Genomic DNA, 20,748 nt, shown 5'->3' on the forward strand with positions numbered 1-20,748 from the left:
GGTTTTTTTGGTATTATATCAAGTATTAGTATATCCTTAACATACAAATCAATTGTCACAACAGTAAAATTGTGATTTATACCTAATCAATATTTTGAAAATAGTAGCCGCTTAACAGAATGCTGCTTGATTTGAATATTCAGTGTGTTAACCTCAAAAGGCAAATCTTTAAGGTTTTCTAAAAATGTTAATTCAGAAAATGAAAAAATTCTTGAAACTTGTTTGGCATAAATAAAGCCAACTGTATCATCCATAGCACGATTTAACAATAATGAACTGACAATGATTATTCAGCATTAACTTGCTTATTTTTATTTCATTAATATAACTGACCAATGGATACTATACATGTTTTTGCAAGAAATGGCATTCAGTAAGGTACAGCAGAATTATTAACGATTCAGTGGGTAACAGTTGAATTGTTGATCCATGTTGTAACTTTACCATAATTAAAGAAAGTAAATTGAATATGTGGTGCAAAACAATTTTGCAAGCAGGACCTGAAGTGTCATGTAAAAGATTTTTTTAATATGACCCTTAATGCAAAAGCTATGCAAAATTAGTACATTGAAAAGATGAGTATCAGTTAAATATACATGGTTGAAACATCTGGCTTGCCCTGGACTCCAGGAGTTAAAGATCAGCACTGTAATTTAATGTTTTCTGCAGTTTCAATGGTTTGTCATTTTTAGTCAAGTATTTCAAAATGATATTGTTCGATTTTAAATATTAAAATGAATAAGTGCAATTTCAAAACAAAAACAAACTTTTGCTCATTTGTACAAGATTTAATTTATCAGTAGTTCTTTAAAATCTAAGCATCTGATATTTTTAAACAACAATATTCCTGATCCTGCTCAGTATTGTTACAAACTCAGCCAATTACTGACCTATTAGTCTACCCTTGATCATCAGTAAAATGATGGAAGGGGTTATTAATAGTGCTGACCAGCAGTACCTGCTCAGCAATAACCTGGATTCTGTCAGCTCCTGACCTCATTACAGCCTCATTTCAAACATGGACAAAGGAGCTGAATTCCAGAGGTGAGATGAGAGTGACAGCCTTAAAAAAATCCCACAATACCAGGTTATAGTCCAACAGGTTTAACTGGAAGCACACTAGCTTTCAGAGTGCCGCTCCTTCATCAGGTGATTGTGGAGGTCACAATTGTAAGGCACAGAATTTATAGCAAAAGTTTACAGTGCGATGTAACTGAAATTATACATTGAAAAATACCTTGATTGTTTGTTGAGTCTTTCATCTGTTCGAATACCATCATAGTTTCACTTCTTTCATGTTTAAATCACAAAACCTTTTTTAAAAGTTGCATTCTCAGGTTAGCTGTAACAATGGGTGTTAGCTAGGTAATATGTTGAAGGTGTTAGCCCCCGTGTTCTCTGTCTGTGCCATGATATTTAGATTGATTCTAATCTAAAAAGTGAGATAACAGAGTTTTACATGAATTCATGCAGTTTTTGAGCAAAGTACAATGTAACACTGCAAGTACAAATTCACCCCACAAAATGTGTGTGTGCATGTGAGTCTGTCTGAGTGTGAGAGAGAGGGTGTATAGTGTGTGTAGTGAGTGTAGAGTGTCATAAGTCTGTGAAGGAGTGCATGTGGGAGTATGTGGGGTGGGAGGTTGCAAGTGAGAGTGTGTGTAGAGTGGTCTAAGTCTCCGAGAGGATGCCTGTAGAAGTGTGCGAATGTGTGTATGTATATATAGCGCAATGGTGGTCACCTGCAATGTGACATGAACCCAAGGTTTGAGGCCCTCCCTTTGGGTACCGAACTTAGCTATCAGCCTCTGCTCAGTCACTTTTTGCTGCTGCCTGCTCTGAAGTCCGCCTTGGAGGATGGTCACCCGAAGGTCCGAGGTCGAATGTCCTGGACCACTGAAGTGTTCCCTAACTGGGAGGGAACACTCCTGTCTGTTGATTGTTGTGCGGTGCCCAGTCATCCGTTCTCGTAGCCTTTGCTCAGTTTCCCCAATATACGTTGCAGGCAAGGATGCCCTGAGGCACGGTACAAGATAAAAATCACGCAACATCAGGTTATAGTCCAACAGATTTAATTGGAAGCACACTAGCTTTCGGAGCGACGTTCCTTCATCAGGTGATAGTGGAGGGCTCGATCGTAACACAGAATTTATAGCAAAAATTTACAGTGTGATGTAACTGAAATTATACATTGAAAAATTGATTGTTAAGCCTTTCATCTGTTAGAATACAGTGATACTTTCACTTCTTTCATGTGTAAATCACAAAACCTTTTTTTAAAAGTTGCATTCTCGGGTTAGCTGTTAACAATGGTGATAGCTAGACAATATGTTGAAGGTGTTGGCCCTCTGTGTTCTCTGTCTATGACCTGATATTTAGATTGATTCTAATCTAAAAAGTGAGAAGAGTTTATCTTATAAGATACTATCTTATACATTGCAGGCAAGGATGCCCTGAGGCATGGTACATTGGGGAAACTGAGCAAAGGCTACGACAACTGATGAATGGGCACTGCACAACAATCAACAGACAGGAGTGTTCCCTCCCAGTTGGGGAACACTTCACTGGTCCAGGACATGTGACCTCGGACCTTCGGCTGACCATCCTCCAAGGCGGACTTCAGGACAGGGAGCAGTGAAAAGTGGCCGAGCAGAGGCTGATAGCTAAGTTCGGTACCCAAAGGGAGGGCCTCAACCTTGGGTTCATGTCACATTACAGGTGACCACCATTGCACTACACACAACACACACAGCCTTACAGACACACACATTCGCACACTCCCACAGGCGTCCTCTCAGAGACTTAGACCGCTCTACACACATGCACACATATACATACACACACACACTCGCAACCCCCCACCCCAGACATGCGCACACGCTCCCACATGCATCCCCTCACAGACTTAAGACACTCTATACTCACTCCACACACTATACGCTCTCTCTCTCACAACCCCCAACTCAGATGGACAGACACACAGACCCACATGCGCACATATATTTTGTGGGGTGAATTTGTACTTGCAGAGTTACGTTGTACTTTGCTCAAAAACTGCATGAACTCATGTAAAACTGATTCTAATCTAAAAAGTGAGATAACAACTTAAACATCATGGCATAGACAGAGAACACAGGGGGCTAACGCCTTCAACATATTGTCTAGCTAAGCTGAGAATGCAACTTTTTAAAAAAAGATTTTGTGATTTACACATGAAAGAAGTGAAACTATGATGGTATTTGAACAGATGAAAGACTCAACAGACAATCAAGGTATTTTTCAATGTATAATTTCAGTTACATCACACTAAATGTTTGCTATAAATTCTGTGCCTTACAAGTGTGACCTCCACAATCACTTGATAAAGGAATGTTGCTCCGAAAGCTAGTGTGCTTCCAATTAAACCTGTTGAACTATAACCTGGTGTTGTGTGATTTTTAACTTTGTACACCCCAGTCCAACACCGGTAGCTCCAAATCAATGGGTATTGGAGTCATACCAGGCACATAGGAAGATGGTTGTGGTTATTGAAGGTCATTTCAGCATTAAGACATCTCTGCAGGAGTTTCTCAGGATAGTGTCATAGGCCCAACCATCTTTAGCTGCATCATCAATGGCCTCCTGTCCATTATAAGGTCAGAAAAGGGTCTATTTGCCAATGTTCAGCACCATTTGCAACAACTCAGATACTGAGCACTAAATGCAAAGATCTGGACATTCATGCCACACAAGTGCTAGGCTATGACCATCACCAATAAAAGAGACAAACTAAACACATTCCTTTGACATTCAAAGATGTTACCATCACTGAATCCTCCACTATCACCAGCTTGGATGTTACCATTGACCAGAAACTGAACTGGAGTCTCCACAAAAACAGTGTAGCAGTCGGAAGCTAGGAATGCTGTAGTGAGTAACTCACCACCTGCCTCCCCAAAGCCTATCCATCATCTACAAGACAGAAGTTAGGAGTCTGATAGAATACTCTCCACTTGCCTGGATGGGTGCAGCTCCAACAACACAAGAAGCTTGACACCATCCAGCCCCTCCACCACCAATGTGTACTTTCTACAAGATGCACTGCAGAAATTCAAAGGTTATCAGACAGCACCTTCAAAACTCATGATCACTTCCATCTGGAAGGATAAGGGCAGCAGATATATGGTTGCAACATCACCTTCAAGTTCCCCTCTAAGCTACTCACCGTCCTCACTTGAAAGTAGATCGCTATTCCTTCACTGTTGCTGGGTCAAAATCTTGGAATTCCCTCCCGAATGGCATTGTGGGTCAACCCACAGCAGATGGTCTGCAGCTGTTCAAGGATGACAGCTCACCACCTCTTCAAAAGGAAACTAGGGATGGGTGATAAATACTAGCCACCTGATGATGTGTATATCCCGCAAAATGAATAAAAAATAAGCACTCTTTATTTCAAATCATGAGGTGTGAATTAAGCATATTCTTAAAGATGAAGTTAAGTTCTCATTGATTTAAATTTGGCTTAAATATCAAGCAAGTGGATTCGACAATTTAGTTGTTGCAAAGCTGTGCCCAAGTAAAAACAGAATTTTGCAGCATGTGGAGCTGGTCCGTCACAGCTGTGATGGATAACTGAGAAAAGCCACTATGTAGTCACAAATTCCCTGCACTATTTGTAAATGTTTACTTTTCAAGTAATTGTTAATTCCATTTGATAATGGATTCTGCTTCCTCAACCATTTTGGTAGGCATTGCATATTGAGATACCATCAAATTATTTAATCACTCTTGTTCTTTTGATGTTGATACTAAATTGGATGTCCTCCAGTTACTGGCTTGTCCACCCATGCTAATAATTTTTCCACTTTGCTTCATCAAAATCATATGCTCATTAACAGTTCTCTAAAGCATCTTTATGATCTACTCTTATTCATGTGTTTTAGTTTCAGATTTTCTTGTCTCAGCATCATCTTGGCAGTAGATACAATATGCAGATATAACCTAATCAAGGATTAATACAATTTGACACAATGAATGAATGCACTTTAGTTTGGTACTCATAAAACAGTGCCTCTCCCATGTACACCTCTGCTTTTACAGCATCAGCAAGTTGTCCAACTTGTAAAGATTTCTATACCTGAACAAGTCTCAGTGATTGTTATGTAGCAATGTGGCAATGGGTATAAGGCATTGATGTAAAATTCTTTAATCGCAATTTCACTTTTGTATACTGCACAAGGTTTTTAAGAATACAGTAAGCTTTTTGAGATGAAATTTGGTACAAAATTTATTTTCTATTATCTCTGGACAACTGGAAATAAATTAATGCAAATAATAGTAGTGATGTTGTAATACTTATCCATAAAATACACACGGTCTGTTATTAACCCACTCTGGGATACAATGAATTGTAACAGTCAAGTATTACATGGAAACTGCAGAGTTACATTGTTGAGGCAACAATAAATGTATATGCTTAGTTGTAAAGAGTACACAATTATTTCATATGCTGTTATTGTTAACAGAATAAATAAGAATTTGACAAAATATAGCTACAGTAAAATCCACCTAACCATTTTTCTTTCAAAATCTTACTAATCAAGCTTCATTAAGTCTTATGGTGAAACCAATGTATAACGTCAGGCTGTACCATTACCTGGCAATGAATATGAATGATGCCAACCATATGCTAAAGTTTGATAGATGTCATATCCCACAGCAAATAGGAAATAAACTGGGAGAAGCCAGTGCAACAAAAACATCCTTGAACTCATAGGTAAAGGCACAGTAATAAGCCTAAAACACACAATGTGATCAATGTTTCAGAATGATTTGACAAAATATAAATATATACATCTCATAATCTGTTTTACATTTTAAGGTCTTTGTTTTATAATTGCTATTGTTCTGTTACATTTGTGATCTCACGTTTCAAATCTCAGTTTTATATACTACAGTGAAATTAATATCCAACTAGTAAATATTTTTTTTAAAAAAACTACTTATGTCTGAATGAGCTAATTTATATTGGCAAGTTTTTGACTGCAATTATAAATGAATACATAGGCTAAAAACCTTTATGATTAGTGATTTAAGTATGTTTATATCAGTATACCAATTTGGAATAAATAAATCATTAGCAATTTTAACAACAAAGAATGTGCACATATACAGCTTGTTTGCTTGTGAAATAATTAACTAATGTTCTAAATGTAGACCTTACATCAGAATTAAAAACATGAATATAAGAGAAAGGTGATAACAGCACACAAGGGTAAAACGTTCAAGAAATTGACATAGCTAAGTGAAATTGCAAAAATGGATGTGTTTAGTAGCCAAGGATTAAGCAACCCAACAGTTTTCACTTCCCTTTCCACCTCACAAAGTTAGAACCCCACTGTATCCTAAAGTGTACCAAGCATTCAGCACAGCTGGGTCAGTAATACCTCGATATCCCCACCCTTCCATTTCTGTTTTCTCACATCGCCCCAATTTTAATCCCTACCGGCGACCAAACCTTCAGCTGAATGCCTAATTCCTTACTTAAAGCTCAACATCTGTCTACTCCTCCTCCTTTGGAATTTTGTTTCCCTTCAGGCATTTTATGACATCAAAGAGACGTGATGTGGAGAAGCTGATGTTGGACTGGGGTGTACAAAGTTAAAAATCACACAACAGGTTTATTTGAAAGCACTAGCTTTTGGAGCGCTGTTCCTTCATCAGGGAACTCGTGGAGCAGGATCATAAGACATATTGAACAAACCTAGATTGCTGTTAAGTCTTTCATCTTTAAAATGAATTGCAGGTAACAATTCATTAATATGTAAATCCCAGAACTTCTTTCAAGTCACATTCCTGCGATAACTTAAAGGTTTTAAGTGACCTAAAAAAGGTGACCATCTCAGCTCAGACAATGCATTAAAGGTGTGAGGTTAGAATCTGTCTGTACCCCAATCTTGAGTCAGACTGGTTCTAGTTCCAAAGTAGGAATTTATAAAACGTCACATTGACTGCCCACAGATTGTGCACTTTCTGAATAGAACAGAATGTATCTGTAAATACAATTTTGCAAATGCAAATTCACCCCATAGACTTGTGTGTGTGAGAGGGAGGGAAGGGGAGGAAGGGAGGGAGGCAGGGGAGTGGGGATGGAAGGGGAGTGGGAAGGGGAGGGAGATAGAATGGAGGAAGGGGAGTTGGAAGGGGACGGTGATGGCAATGGAGGGAGGGGAGTGGGAATAGAGGGAGGGAAAGGGGAGGGAGATGGGAGGGGAGTGGGAAGGGGAGGGAGATGGGAATGGGAGGGAGGGAAAGGGGAAGGAGGTGGGATGGAGGGAGGGGAAGGGGAGGGAGATGGAAATGGAGGGAGGGGAGTGGGAAGGGGAGGGAGGTGAGGGGAGTGATGGAGGAAGGGAGGTGAGGGAAGTGAAAGAGTGTGTGCGCAAGTATGTGATGGCGTGTAAGCCTGTGAGAGGGTGTGCATGTGGGTGAGCATGTGAGAGAGAGAGAGACTGTATGTGTGTCTGAGAGAGGATATATGTGCTTGTGTGTGAGGGAGTGTGTAGTGTAGTGTGGTCACCTGTGGTGTGACATGAACCGAAAGTCCTAGTTAAGTTCATCCTCATAGGTACCAAACTTAGCTATCAGCCTTTGCTCAGCCACTCTGCGTTGTTGCGTATCCCGAAGTCCGTTTTGTGGAGGATGGTCACCCAAAAATCCGAGGCCGAATGTCCCTGACCGCTGATTAGAATATGCAACAACACAGAATGGCTGAGCAGAGGCTGATAGCCAAGTTAGGTACTCATGGATTTAAATTGGGACCGTGGGTTCATGTCACACTACAGGTGACCCCACTACACTATACACACGCACACACACACACACACACACTCTTACCCATATATACACCCTCTCAGGCTTATACTTTGTCACACTCAAGCGGATACTCTACCAAGCACGCATTCACACACTCCCTTCCTCACATGCGCATGCACACACACAAGTCTATGGGGTGAATTTGCATTTGCAGATACATTCTATTTGTTTAAAAAGCGCACAATCTGTAGATAATCATTGTAGGCAGTGTCTAGATTAGAGTGGTGCTGGAAAAGCACAGGAATCTTGATGAAGTGCTTTTGCCCGAAATGTCGATTTTCCTATCCCTCGGATACTGCCTGAACTGCTGTGCTTTTCCAGCACCACTCTAATCTAGACTCTGATTTCAGCATCTGTAGTCCTCACTTTTGCCTAGTCAATGTAGGTAGTCAATCCATTTGACATGTTATAAAGTCCTACTTGGAAATAGAACCAGTCTGACAAAGCATTGAAATAAAGACAGACTCTAACCTCACTTTTAATGCATTATCTGAGCTGCCACTTTTTTTTTAAAAACCTTAAGTTATCTCGAGAATGTGACTTGAAAGAAATTCTGGGATTTACATATTAATAAATTGATACCTGCAACCCATTCTAAAAGATAAAAGACTTAACAACAGTCTAGATTTGTTCAATATATCACATCAGTTGCATGACACTATGATCTTTTGCTATAAATTCTTGAATGATCCTGTGCCACTAGCTACCTGATGAGGGAGCAGTGCTCTGGAAACTAGTACCTCCAAATAAACCTGTTGGATTATAACCTGGTGTTGTGTGATTTTTAACTTCATAGAGACTATATTGTTACAATACTCTCAACTTTCCTGGTTGTACTTTCTATCATACTTGTCTCCACAACTTTCTGATTACCCGCCACAGCTTTATTACTCAGGAAGCGTTATTGCTGCTTTATTCTCATTCAGTTTTCCATCACCACAATTCAAAGACGAGTACAAGAGAATGTACCAGGACCAGTGCCAGATATAGTTGAAAATTGGGTGTCAACTTGTTAAGCTGGAACACTGGATAATATGTATGCTATACATTGCCTTTAGCCAAGATGTTCAAATATAGCTTCAATGCTGGTAACTACCCAACACGGGAGAATGGCCCACATATGTCCTGTCCACAAAAGGCGGGACAGAGATCTGATAACTTTATCAGTCAACTCTCAATCAAAGTGTTGGAAGCAGCCATTGACTACATTGTCAAGTAGCATTTATTTAACAATAGCCTGCTCGCTGACACTCAGTTTGGGCTGTGCCAGGATCACTCTGTTCCTGATTCATTACATCTGTGCTCCAATTATATACAGAAGAATCGAACTCGAGGGATGAGGAGGAAATTATTGTCATTCATCAGGCACCAAGGCACCTATTTGACTGAAAATGCATGAATGAGCCTGGTTGAAACTGGAGTTAATATGAGTCAATTTCTTTGATATTACACCTAGCATTTTCAAATAGCCAGCCAATGCAGAATAGAAGCTAGTTCTATCGAAATCAAAGTCGATGAATGTACACTTTTTATCTATTGGTTGTCAGTTCTGCAGCGAACCTCACAAAACTGCCAGGCATGATTTGTCCTTCTGGAAGTGGAATTTAAAAGGGGGAAAATTTGGCTTCTAGCCTGCTGGTCTATGCAAGGCTGTTTCAAGATACCTGCTGGATCTTGACTTCAGGAGGGGTGTCTCTGTGATGTCCAGAAGATTGTGATAACTTTTCAACTCCAATCACTCCCTCGAGTCCCGCAGATTTTCTCCCCAGCAAGGCTGGTTGGTAGCCAGTGCTGCCACATACCCCCGCTCTGGCAGGACACATTGGTGAGTCAAATCATTGTGCTCTTCTCAGAATTTGCTCCCACCCCCAAGTTTTAGTTCAAACCTGCCTCTATGAAGTGAGATTTCATCTTGAAATGTCCAAAGGACAAAATTTGATACCTTTGACAACTGAAATTTGGCCCATTGTTATTTCTCAAGCTGAATTAAGTCTTGTTGTCAAATACTACGTGGAAACATTGGGCTGGTGGTAGTGCAGGAGGTCAGGGCCTAGGGACATTAATGATGATTGGAGAGCCTTATTACACTCTTGTTTCACTGGGATATTATGACTTGGTCTGAAAGGAGAGATCTTCTTTCAGAAGCTCTGGAGATGTGGCTGGGTTGAGAAGGCATCTACAGTGAGAAGAAAAGTGTGTATTTTTAAACTGAAGGGAACCAAGAAACCATGGGGTGGAATTTAGTAGACTGTACTCCCTTATTTAACAATACCAATGTTTTTGAGAATCACAAGCTATTTTCTTCAAAGTTTGCTTTTGTTCCTCTTTGTTGCTAAATGCTTCCCAATTCACTTCAGCAATCTCTGCCCTCATTCCTTTGTGAGTACCCTCATTTAAGTTGAGCACACTTATTTCTGATCCACATTTCTCCCTCAAATTCTACCATGTTATGGCCACCATTTTCTAGTGGATTGTTTACTCGGATAATCTATGAATCCTGCCTCATTAAACATTACCAGATCCAAAAGAGCCCCATCGCTGGTTGGATCCACAACATATTATTCTAGGAAATGGGAGGTTGGTGGGGGTGGGGGGGGGGGGGGAGGAAATCTACAGCCTGCTCCCACCAGTGTCATCCTCCCCTTGTGATTTCTTACCTCCACCCATACGTATTCTACATTTTCCAGTTGAGACAATTTCTTGCTATTGTCCTTATTCCCTCCTGCCTGTCTTTTAAAGAAGTCTCACACCAAAGTATTTGATTTCTAGCCTTGACCTCTTTGCAATCACGTCTCTGTGACAGCTATAAGATCATATCCATGCACTCGTATTTGTGCCATTTACTAATTTCATTCCACATACTATATTCAAGTGAACAGACATTTAATTTTGCCTTTTTACCATTGCTTCCCCCCATTGACTGTTTTATTATATTGTTATGTTTGAATACTCTGTCTGTGAAAGTGAGGACTGCAGATGCTGGAGATCAGAATTGAACAGTGTGCCGCTGGAAAAGCACAGCCAGTCAGGCAGCATTCGAGGAGCAGCAGAGTCGATGTTTCAAACACTACCACTTCATTCATTCCTGATGAAGAGCTCATGCTCGAAACGTCAATTCTCCTGCTCCTCTGATGCTGCCTGACTGACTGTACTTTTCCAGCACCAAAGTTTTTCACCCTTCCTGTCCTACTCCGGCTACTATTATCCAAATACTTTCCCTGCAATGCTGTCATATCCTCTTACTGTATAAGCTGGTTTTCCCATTTCCCAAACTCTCCCATCGTCTCATCAGTTTAAAGCCCTCCGTGAAGCTGGTTATGTGATTGCCAGGACATGGGTCCCTCATTGGTTCTGATGATGCCTGTCCCAGTGGAACAGCTTCTTTCTACCCAGTAATAACAGAAAACTAGTGTGGCTGTTTCCGCTGTACCAGTCACCATATGATTCTGAAGTCATATTGAATTCAAAGTATTAACTTTCCTTTGCTGTCCAATAACGTCAAAGTGCTGGAGAAACTCAGCAGGTCTCTTTTTATCTATTCAACCCCAGAGCTGGTGCCAGTACTCATGAACTAAACCCTAGTCCACCCCTCACCAATCTTTGAGCCATACAATTAACTTCGTGATATTATTTACGCTATAATGGTTGGCTTGTGACCATTATTACCTTGAAAGTTCTGCCTTTAAATGTAGCTCCGAGCTGTTTAAAATCTTTCGGCAGAACCTCCTTTCTAGGACTATCAATGTTGCTAGTATCAACATGGATGATGACTGGATCCGTCCCCTCCAGGTTCTTCTTTAGCTCCAAAGAGATGCCCTTAACCCTGGCACTGGGCAGGCAATGCAGCCTTTGGGAATCTTGCTGAGAGCTGCAGATGACAATGTCTATCCCTTTAATTATATTGTCCCCTATGATTCTCTTCCCATTTTCTCCCCCATTTGAATGGCTCCCTGTGCAGTGGTGCTGAGCTCAGATCACCTCATCCTCCCTGTGGTCCCCCACAGCTTGCAAGACCCTTGTAACTGTTGGACAATTGAGTAGGTTAGCCTCCTCAAATGCAAACACTTGGGTCCACATACCTGCCTCACCTGCTGACACATCATGCTGTTCCTGATCACAAATTTCAATTCCCTAGTTTGAGGGGTGTGACTGCCTCCTGGAATGTATCCTGGCAGCTGATTGTTTCCCTGATGTGGCACAATATCCGCAGCTTAAATTCCAGCTCCTTAACCTTGATCTGTCATTCCTCGAGCTGTAAACACTCATTGCAAATGTGATCACTCTGGCTCACCTTGGTTTTCAGCAGCTTCTGTAGGTGGTTGCAGCAACAGTTCACCTGTCCCGCCACCACTATCATAACTTTGATTTATTAATTACTTTAGATTATTTATTTATTTACTCTGTATTGTTCTATTGAAAAAAACTCACCAGTATCAATCTTACATTTTTAAGAATAAAAGAAAACAAAACCATAAGCACAAGCTGAAGAGCTTCCTTTCACTTGAAAGACAATAAATATTCACCAATCCTACTCACTAAATTCGCTGGCTTCCTAGCACGTGCCACATTGTGATTTGTGATGTCACTCTGCACTGCTCTCACTGTAGATCAGCTTCTCGATCCACACCTTCTATCCTCTCCCACATACCTCTCACTCTGAACTGTTTACTTCTGGCACTAAACCTTAGTTAAGAACCTCTGTCCCGATTTGCATGGGGAACCCAATTCTTAGTTATACTCATTTGGCCTGTGTCTCACTCTGATGAAGTCTCCATTCATACTCACCATGCTCCTTACTGACCTGAATCAGTGGTAGGTTACATATGGACCTCCCCAGATATTAATTACTGGGGTGACAGGAAGGGAGTGAATATTTCTCCAGAGCCAACTGATCCAAATGTTTGCCCTTCTCTCCATGCTCCATGTCACCTGCAGGTTTTCAGGGCTTAACCAACAGAATGTGCACTGGGGAACTACACAGCAGCTAATGTAGGAATGTTGTAAAAAAATGACCATCTTGTAAAGCTCTCTGTGATGGTGAGAATTTGAGAGTTTGTAATGGACGATGAAATTAGCGTGCATTTAAATAAAGGAAAAATTTAAGGAGCCAGCATGGTTTTATAAAGATGTGATCTTGCTTGTCAAACCTCAGAATGTGTCTTAGCAACTGGGGTCGGTTAGGAGATTAATAAAAATCTTGTTTCTGCTGTCGGCCATTCTCTACAGTCACAAAAAAGTCAACTCTTATACATTTGCTCATAGAAAATTAATCCATTTAACCTTTAGACATTTCAACAACACATTTCTGTATGGTTGCTCATTATGCCAAATGTTTCAAATATCACTGCCTCACCCTGCAGCTTATTTTCTAGTTTCAAATTCTGATGAAGGATCTACTGTCACAATCATTTCTATAGTCAGATACTAACAGACTAATGCACATTCAACACTTCCTGGCTGAACAGCTGACATAAACAAGTGACAATGTAACTAACGAATGTGCCAAATGCAGTTGTTCCAGCATTGAATAAACAGTTCATGCTTGTAGTTATCAAGTATCCTGTTTATGCAATGAAAAAAAGGTGCTGCTAAGTGTCAACATCACCATCAATTTCATGTTTTTGTACCCTTGCATTCTGCATCCTATAACTCTGGTTATTAAATATCAAGTGAATACACTAATTAAAAGCAATCTGATATTCTAAAGATGCAACATCTGTATTTTGTCATTTATCATCGAACTGCCATCATGACCAAGCCTTTTGAACAATGGTTACGCATAACCCCCTTCATAGAAATTTATAAAAGAGAGTTCTATAAACCTCAATCAATTGCTGTCTCTTTGAAATTCAAAGAAGTTAACTATGTTTCTCTCATCTTGAATAATACTTCCATTGACTAACACAGAATTAGAAAATGTACTTACTTATATGGCTCTGATCGAGAATTTCTCAGCATCAGGAAAATGAAGAGGCCAGCTTCAAGATTTAAAGCAAATGAGGTGACTTTATCAAGCACAATAACGAATCCCTGTAGAAAAAGCAGCAATAATGAAAAAAAACTCAACCAAAATGATTTCACAGCTTTTGATCAGAGTAGAGGAATGATGTTTTGAGTTTTGTCTCGTGTTGGGGAGTGTTCTTGCAACAAGGTGATGATTTTCATTGATAACTATTTCGTCAAAGTAAAACTGATCATTACAAATGAATAAAGAAGTCGTTGTATACAGATTCACTGAAGACAAGTCACATCCCATTCCTAAGTCAATAAATATTAAATGTCAAAAATGTGTGCATCAGTTGACAAATTAGAATTGCCTAAATTTTGCAGCAAAACTGTCAATATCTGATTGAAACTGACAGTGACTCTGAAGTGCACGAGTACACTGAATAACAAGGAAATCCAGAAATTGCTGTTGTGAAACAACAATTTCCAAATATATGCTGTTGAAGCACTCTCCCACCACACTGACTTAGCAGAAACTCTCCTCTTCCACGGTTGTCTCAAATTCTCTTGAAAAGGTTACAGCTTGTTGAAGGAAATATGACTGGGTTTTTAATGCAGAATTAACTTCAATAATTACTACTAAACACATTCACTGCCTGTGTGTTTGTTGAATTTCTCCATTAGGAAACAAAACTTTTTTCTAAAGTTTTTTGATATTTTACTGAAAGATTGATTGAACTGCTATTTTGTCTTGACTCTAAATCCAATCATTTCTCAGAATATTTGAAATAGAAAATGCAACATAAGGTTTCTGATTTGCAGATGGAGAGAATAATTTGATGTGATTGGCAGACAGGCTGTTCTCACTATCTGTTACATTGGTGGTTTATCATGTGGGAGAGTAATGTTTGTAAGTGTGCCATCTTTTGTTTTCTAAAATGACGTGCTACATCGTCCTCATGACGAATTGTTCAGCACCCTACTGTGAGAGAGTTTACTTCAGTATACACGTATACAAAAGTCTGTCGATGATCACTCCCCTGAATATGATCATTGTCTGAGTTCTTCATCTGGTTCTGAAATATTATTCTGACCTTGACCTCCGCCCACTGAATTCAAATTGTTCTCGTTTTATGCATCTTGCCCTGGGTTCTCAAAAATGAATTTTATTCATGAATGAAGTAATTTTATATTTCCAAAATTGGTGAAGAGCTTGCTGCCTCACTGTCCACAACCACCCACCGATCTGGTCAGTCAACACCAAGACACCTGACCACTCCCCTATAGCAGCAGGTTAAAATGGTCCATGAGCTGCCTACTACCTTTCAAACATTTAAATGAGGTAGCTTCCTCTGACCCCATTCAATTGAGTCAATTATTCAGTAGGGGAAAAAGCAACCATTCGGATGCACCTTAAATACTGCAGATCATTCTTCTTTCCAAGTATTAGAATGATAAAGTTGAATATAACATCCTTCATGGCTAACTTACCTTTGGATTAGACATGGCCACCATAAAAATAATACCGAATCCCAGCAGGCAAATTAATCCTCGAGTCAAACTGCAGAGCAAAGTAATTACACAGGTTATAACACTAGGAAGGATATATATTTTCCAAAGCAAATATAGAAACTTTAATATAAGAGGCCTAAATTATTTTACAGAAGTAAAAATTTACTTGAGATTAAAGGAGTTGAGGACAACATAAAAGGTACTAATTGAAAACGAGGTGGGGGAAGCAGGCCAGAGGATTATTTTGATGTTTGGGCAAGACGCCAAAAAGCAAACATCATCTGTGTTCCACAGTGCTACTGTATACGCTCGGGAGTCCTGGCCACAGTGTGTCTTTATTCGTAATTTTTGAAAATAAGTTTGTATCCCATTTATTGCTGAGAGCTTCTCTTGAAGACCATTAAAGGTGTCTTATTCCACATAAGCCAAAATGCTGTTATCTGGTTGTCCGGTCTTGTATTTAATTAGTTGTGGAAAATGTCACTTTTTTAAATTTACTATGATAGTTTTCTGGCTTTTGAGATGGGAGATTCCTCATCAAACCATTGGGGGTTAAGGTGCTCCCATCTTCAGTAATCTGCCTTATTCCCAAATTTAGAAGGGCACCTGCTACTGCAAGAACTTCTCAATTTCCAACATCAGCCATGCCCTGGCCCGAGTGAGAGAATTTGTAAATCACCAATTTATACTCTTTATTTTCACCACGTAAAAAACAGGATCTTCAAGCATTCTGTTGGATGATGTTCATTATCAAATTCTGTTGGAAAAAGTATTTTAAAAACATTTTCTATGTAAATTTGATTTACTAAGAGCATAAGATCATATAAAGGAGCATAAGATAAAGGAGCATAAGTAGACATTCAGCTCATCGAGTAGAGCTAACAACCCCTTAACCCCATTTTCCTACCTTTTCTCCAAAACCCTTGATTTGCTTACCAATTAAAAACCTGGATCTCAGCTTTGAATATACTTAATGACCCAGGCTTTACAACCATCTGCAGTAATGAATTCCACACATTCACTACCTTTCAAGAAGAAACTCCCTCTGACATGTCTTAAATGTGTGATTCAGTATCAAGAGATTGCGCAGTTTGGTCCTAGACACTCCCCATAAGGGAGAAGGGCTTTTCTGCATTTTCTACTGTATAACAGTGTTTTGTTTTTAAATACCTTGCTAGCTGCAAAGAAGTTCTGTCTCATATTATTACTTACTTTCAAATCTTCCATTTTCTTTTACAAATTATTCAAATTTCTAACAACAGTATCAAGGGAAATGACTTGTCATGTGGACTAGATATCAATCAAATATCCATGGGCACTGGAGCTATGTTTTAAGTCACAGGAGAAATGGGAATTAGTAATGTAATGTCAAGTACACAGCTGGCATCCACAACACATTGTCACTTCATCAGCTCTTTTTCTAATTGAAGTAAATGCTGCAGATGTTGGAAAGCTGAAATTAAAATGTTGCTGAAACTTTGCAGGTCTGGCAGCATCTGTGGGAAGAGAAATGGAATTAAAGCTCTGGTCCCATGACTCTTCTTGCAGAACTAACTTTTTCACATTTATTAGCAAGTCTATGAATTGTCATGGATTTATAAAATCTCTTTATATTAGCAGTTTGCCAAACAGGATGCCAACAGGTAGGTTAAAAATTTAAGGAGAAAGTGAGGACTGCAGATGCTGGAGATCAGAGCTGAAAATGTGTTGCTGGAAAAGCGCAGCAGGTCAGGCAGCATCCAAGGAGCAGGAGAATCGACGTTTCAGGCATGAGCCCTTCGTCAGGAATGAGGAGAGTGTGCCAAGCAGGCTAAGATAAAAGGTAGGGAGGAGGGACTTGGGGGAGGGGCGTTGGAAATGCGATAGGTGGAAGGAGGTTAAGGTGAGAGTGATAGGCCAGAGTGGGGGTGGGGGCGGAGAGGTCAGGAAGACGATTGCAGGTTAGGAAGGTGGTGCTGAATTCGAGGGTTGGGACTGAGACAAGGTGGGGGGAGGGGAAATGAGGAAACTGGAGAAATCTGAGTTCATCTCTTGTGGTTGGAGGGTTCCTAGGCAGAAGATGAGGCGCTCTTCCTCCAACCGTCATGTTGCTAGGGTCTGGTGATGGAGGAGTCCAAGGACCTGCATGTCCTTGGCAGAGTGGGAGGGGAGTTGAAGTGTTGAGTCACGGGGTGGTTGGGTTGGTTAGTCCGGGTGTCCCAGGAAGTGTTCTCTGAAACGTTCTGCAAGTAGGCGGCCTGTCTCCCCAATATAGAGGAGGCCACATTGGGTGCAGAGGATGCAGTAAATGATGTGTGTGGAGGTGCAGGTCAATTTGTGGCAGATATGGAAGGATCCCTTGGGGCCTTGGAGGGAATTAAGGGGGGAGATGTGGGCGCAAGTTTTGCATTTCTTGCAATTGCAGGGGAAGGTGCTGGGAGTGGAGGTTGGGCTGGTGGGGGGTGTGGACCTGATAAGAGAGTCACAGAGGGAGTGGTCTTTTCGGAACGCTGATAGGGGAGGGGAGGGAAATATATCCCTGGTGGTGGGGTCCGTTTGGAGGTGGCGGAAATAACGACAGATGATATAATGTACATGGAGGTTGGTGGGATGGTAGGTGAGGACCAGTGGGGTTCTGTCCTGGTGGCGATTGGAGGGGCGGGGCTCAAGGGTGGAGGAGCGGGAAATGGATGAGATGCGGTGGAGAGCATCGTCGACCACGTCTGCGGGGAAATTGTGGTCTTTGAAGAAGGAGGCCATCTGGGTTGTTCGGTATTGGAATTGGCCCTCCTGGGAGCAGATGCGGCGGAGACGAAGGAATTGGGAATATGGGATGGCTTTTTTACAGGGGGCAGGGTGAGAGGAGGTGTAGTCTAGGTAGCTGTGGGAGTCGGTCGGTGTATAGTAAATTTGATTCGGTCGTCCGAGATAGAAATGGAGAGGTCTAGGAAGGGGAGGGAGGAGTCTGAGACAGTCCAGGTAAATTTGAGGTTGGGGTGGAAGGTGTTGGTAAAGTGGATGAACTATTCAACCTCCTCATGGGAGCACGAGGCAGCGCCGATACAGTCATCGATGTAGCAGAGGAAAAGGTGGGGGGTGGTGCCAGTGTAGCTGCGGAAGATGGACTGTTCCACATGTCCTACAAAGAGGCAGGCATAGCTGAGGCCCATGCGGGTGCCCATGGCAACTCCTTTGGTTTGGAGGAAGTGGGAGGATTGGAAAGAGAAGTTGTTCAGAGTGAGGACCAGTTCAGTCAGTCGAAGAAGGGTGTCAGTGGAAGGGTACTGGTTGGTACGGCGGGAAAGGAAGAAGTGGAGTGCTTTGAGTCCTTCCTGATGGGGGATGGAGGTGTACAGGGACTGGATGTCCATGGTGAAGATAAGGCATTGGGGACTGGGAAAACGAAAATCATGGAGGAGGTGGAGGGCGTGGGTGGTGTCCCGAACGTAAAAATTTAACCTGAGTAACATTGTGTCAGCAAGAAATCAATGGATGTTCATTTTAAAGATGATTTTGACTGACAGTTATTTCTGCAATAAAAATGGATAAACTAATTTATTCCCACATGAATAGCAAAAAGACACAAGCTTATTTTCATTTATAGTGGCAAGTTGAAAATGAATAAAGTAACCATCTGAAAGAAATCTTTAATTTTCAGGTGTTTTATTTTAGTTGTACTTTTGATGATGAACATTGTCCAACAGAATGCTTGAAGATCCTCTTGTTACCTCGTGAAAATAAAGATCATAAATTGGTGATTTTGAGAAAAGCTGCATTCACAATTTTTATGGCCCTGGGCTCATAGACCAAGAGGACAGGGAGCAGGAAAGTATCAAAGCCATGTTAGGACGCTCCTAATTCAGCCCTACCATCATATTTTCCATCAAATGTGGATCATCTGCTCATTAAAACAGCCATGAGGTAATATAACACCCCTATTTAAGAAGAGAGTGAGGCAGAATACAGGTGTTTATAGGCCAGTTAGCCTGATTTTGGTCATGGTTAAGTCCATTATTAAGGATGAGATTGAGGAGTACTTGATCACCAGGTTACTTCAGCAGTTCCCGTGTACTTAGTTGAGGCTGTCTGCCCTGGTAGGACTAGTAACATCTACATCATCTCTCTCTCTCTCTCTCTCTCCATTAAACTTGCTAAACTTATCCCACTACCTGCAATTGTTGGCTCAGAACAGACATCAGATTCTGAGGCAGGATCCTAACACCAGCACTAAAATCCTGTTTAATAATTAAGGCTCTAGTGGTTTTGAGTGAAGTTATCATATCTTGTCTAGACTATCTCATGTTTTATGAAATAGTAACCGGCGGTTTTTCATCTCAATTCTAAGCAGTTACTTGTCAATTACCATCACAATTGTTGGGATCCATTATTAAGGTTAGGCAGTGTAAGAAACTTTATTGTTAGGTAGTGCTCACGTAAGGTAGTATTAGCAAGTCTGGAACTTGTTAGCTTCACTAGACAACAGTAAGCCATTATGTTACACTAAGAACAGACTGAAAAGCTGATGGCATAATGAGGCCCCAGGGAGGGTGAACAGATAACAGGACATTGAAACCGTGTTAGATTGCACGTAGCTCATACTGAGGTAACAGAATGTTATCAGCTTTGGGACCAATCCCATAAGAGTATACCGCATCCTACCAAATAAGGATGTAGCACTGGGATGCGAGGGGGCTAAAAAGCTAGACAAAGAGAACAATAGATCAGAAGGTGCTTTCTCCAGTGAGCAGAAAACACCTCACTGTATTTTGTACGGCTCTCTCTCATTAAACCAGCTTATATTTTGAATCAGATCCAGTGTTCCTCTCCTTCAAACGAACACGGGGACGGTAGCCCGTCCTAACACAATGCAGGATTCGATTGTTTCTTTACCTTTTTGCACCGCCGATCTTAATTAATTGAAAATAAGACTTTTCACAACGTTCAGCAGCTGTTTCACATTTCTTGCTCCAGAAGGAATCTACCCAACCCTCCACTGCTTGGAAAAGATACATGTAAGGAAAAAAGAGCTCGTCAATTACGTAATCAAATGCTACAAGAATTTCAGTTGTAAAGTGTCATCACTACAAATCTTTCAACTTAATGGTAGCACATGAAATCAATGTATAGTTGTGAGGTACATTATATAAAAATTCTACTAAAAGCTAGTCTAATGGTGACAAATGTCAATTGTTGTAAAAATCCATGAGGTTCACTAATGTTCTTCAAGAAAGGAAATCTGCTATCCTTCCCTGGTCTGGCCTACGTGTGACTCCAGACCCACAGCAATGCGATTGACTCTTCAGTGTCACTAATTGGAGAGGAGTAATAAATGGCCTACTCAGCAACACTCAAATTCAATGGACATATACAATTCTTTAAAAATTAGCTGCAATACCCTCTGATAATGACAAAGTAGTTTCTGAAAAATACATCTTTAAGCACACAACATTATTCCAG

General features: G+C 40.7%; 1 protein-coding gene across 1 annotated transcript in view; it reads right to left on the bottom strand.

The window, feature by feature from the left end:
* Positions 1 to 86: 86 nt before the first annotated feature.
* si:ch211-51h4.2 (uncharacterized) overlaps positions 87 to 20,748 on the bottom strand; it is a 328,912-nt gene continuing 308,250 nt past the window's right edge. Inside the window, exons 15-19 of the mRNA XM_060833912.1 lie at positions 20,182 to 20,284; positions 15,292 to 15,361; positions 13,781 to 13,884; positions 5,636 to 5,775; positions 87 to 178 (exon numbers count right to left, since the gene is read on the bottom strand). Coding sequence (XP_060689895.1) covers positions 87 to 178; positions 5,636 to 5,775; positions 13,781 to 13,884; positions 15,292 to 15,361; positions 20,182 to 20,284 — 509 coding nt within the window. The remainder of the gene's footprint in view (positions 179 to 5,635; positions 5,776 to 13,780; positions 13,885 to 15,291; positions 15,362 to 20,181; positions 20,285 to 20,748) is intronic.

This window comes from Hemiscyllium ocellatum, chromosome 13 (genome assembly GCF_020745735.1).
Source record: "Hemiscyllium ocellatum isolate sHemOce1 chromosome 13, sHemOce1.pat.X.cur, whole genome shotgun sequence".
Taxonomy (NCBI): Eukaryota; Metazoa; Chordata; class Chondrichthyes; order Orectolobiformes; family Hemiscylliidae; genus Hemiscyllium; species Hemiscyllium ocellatum.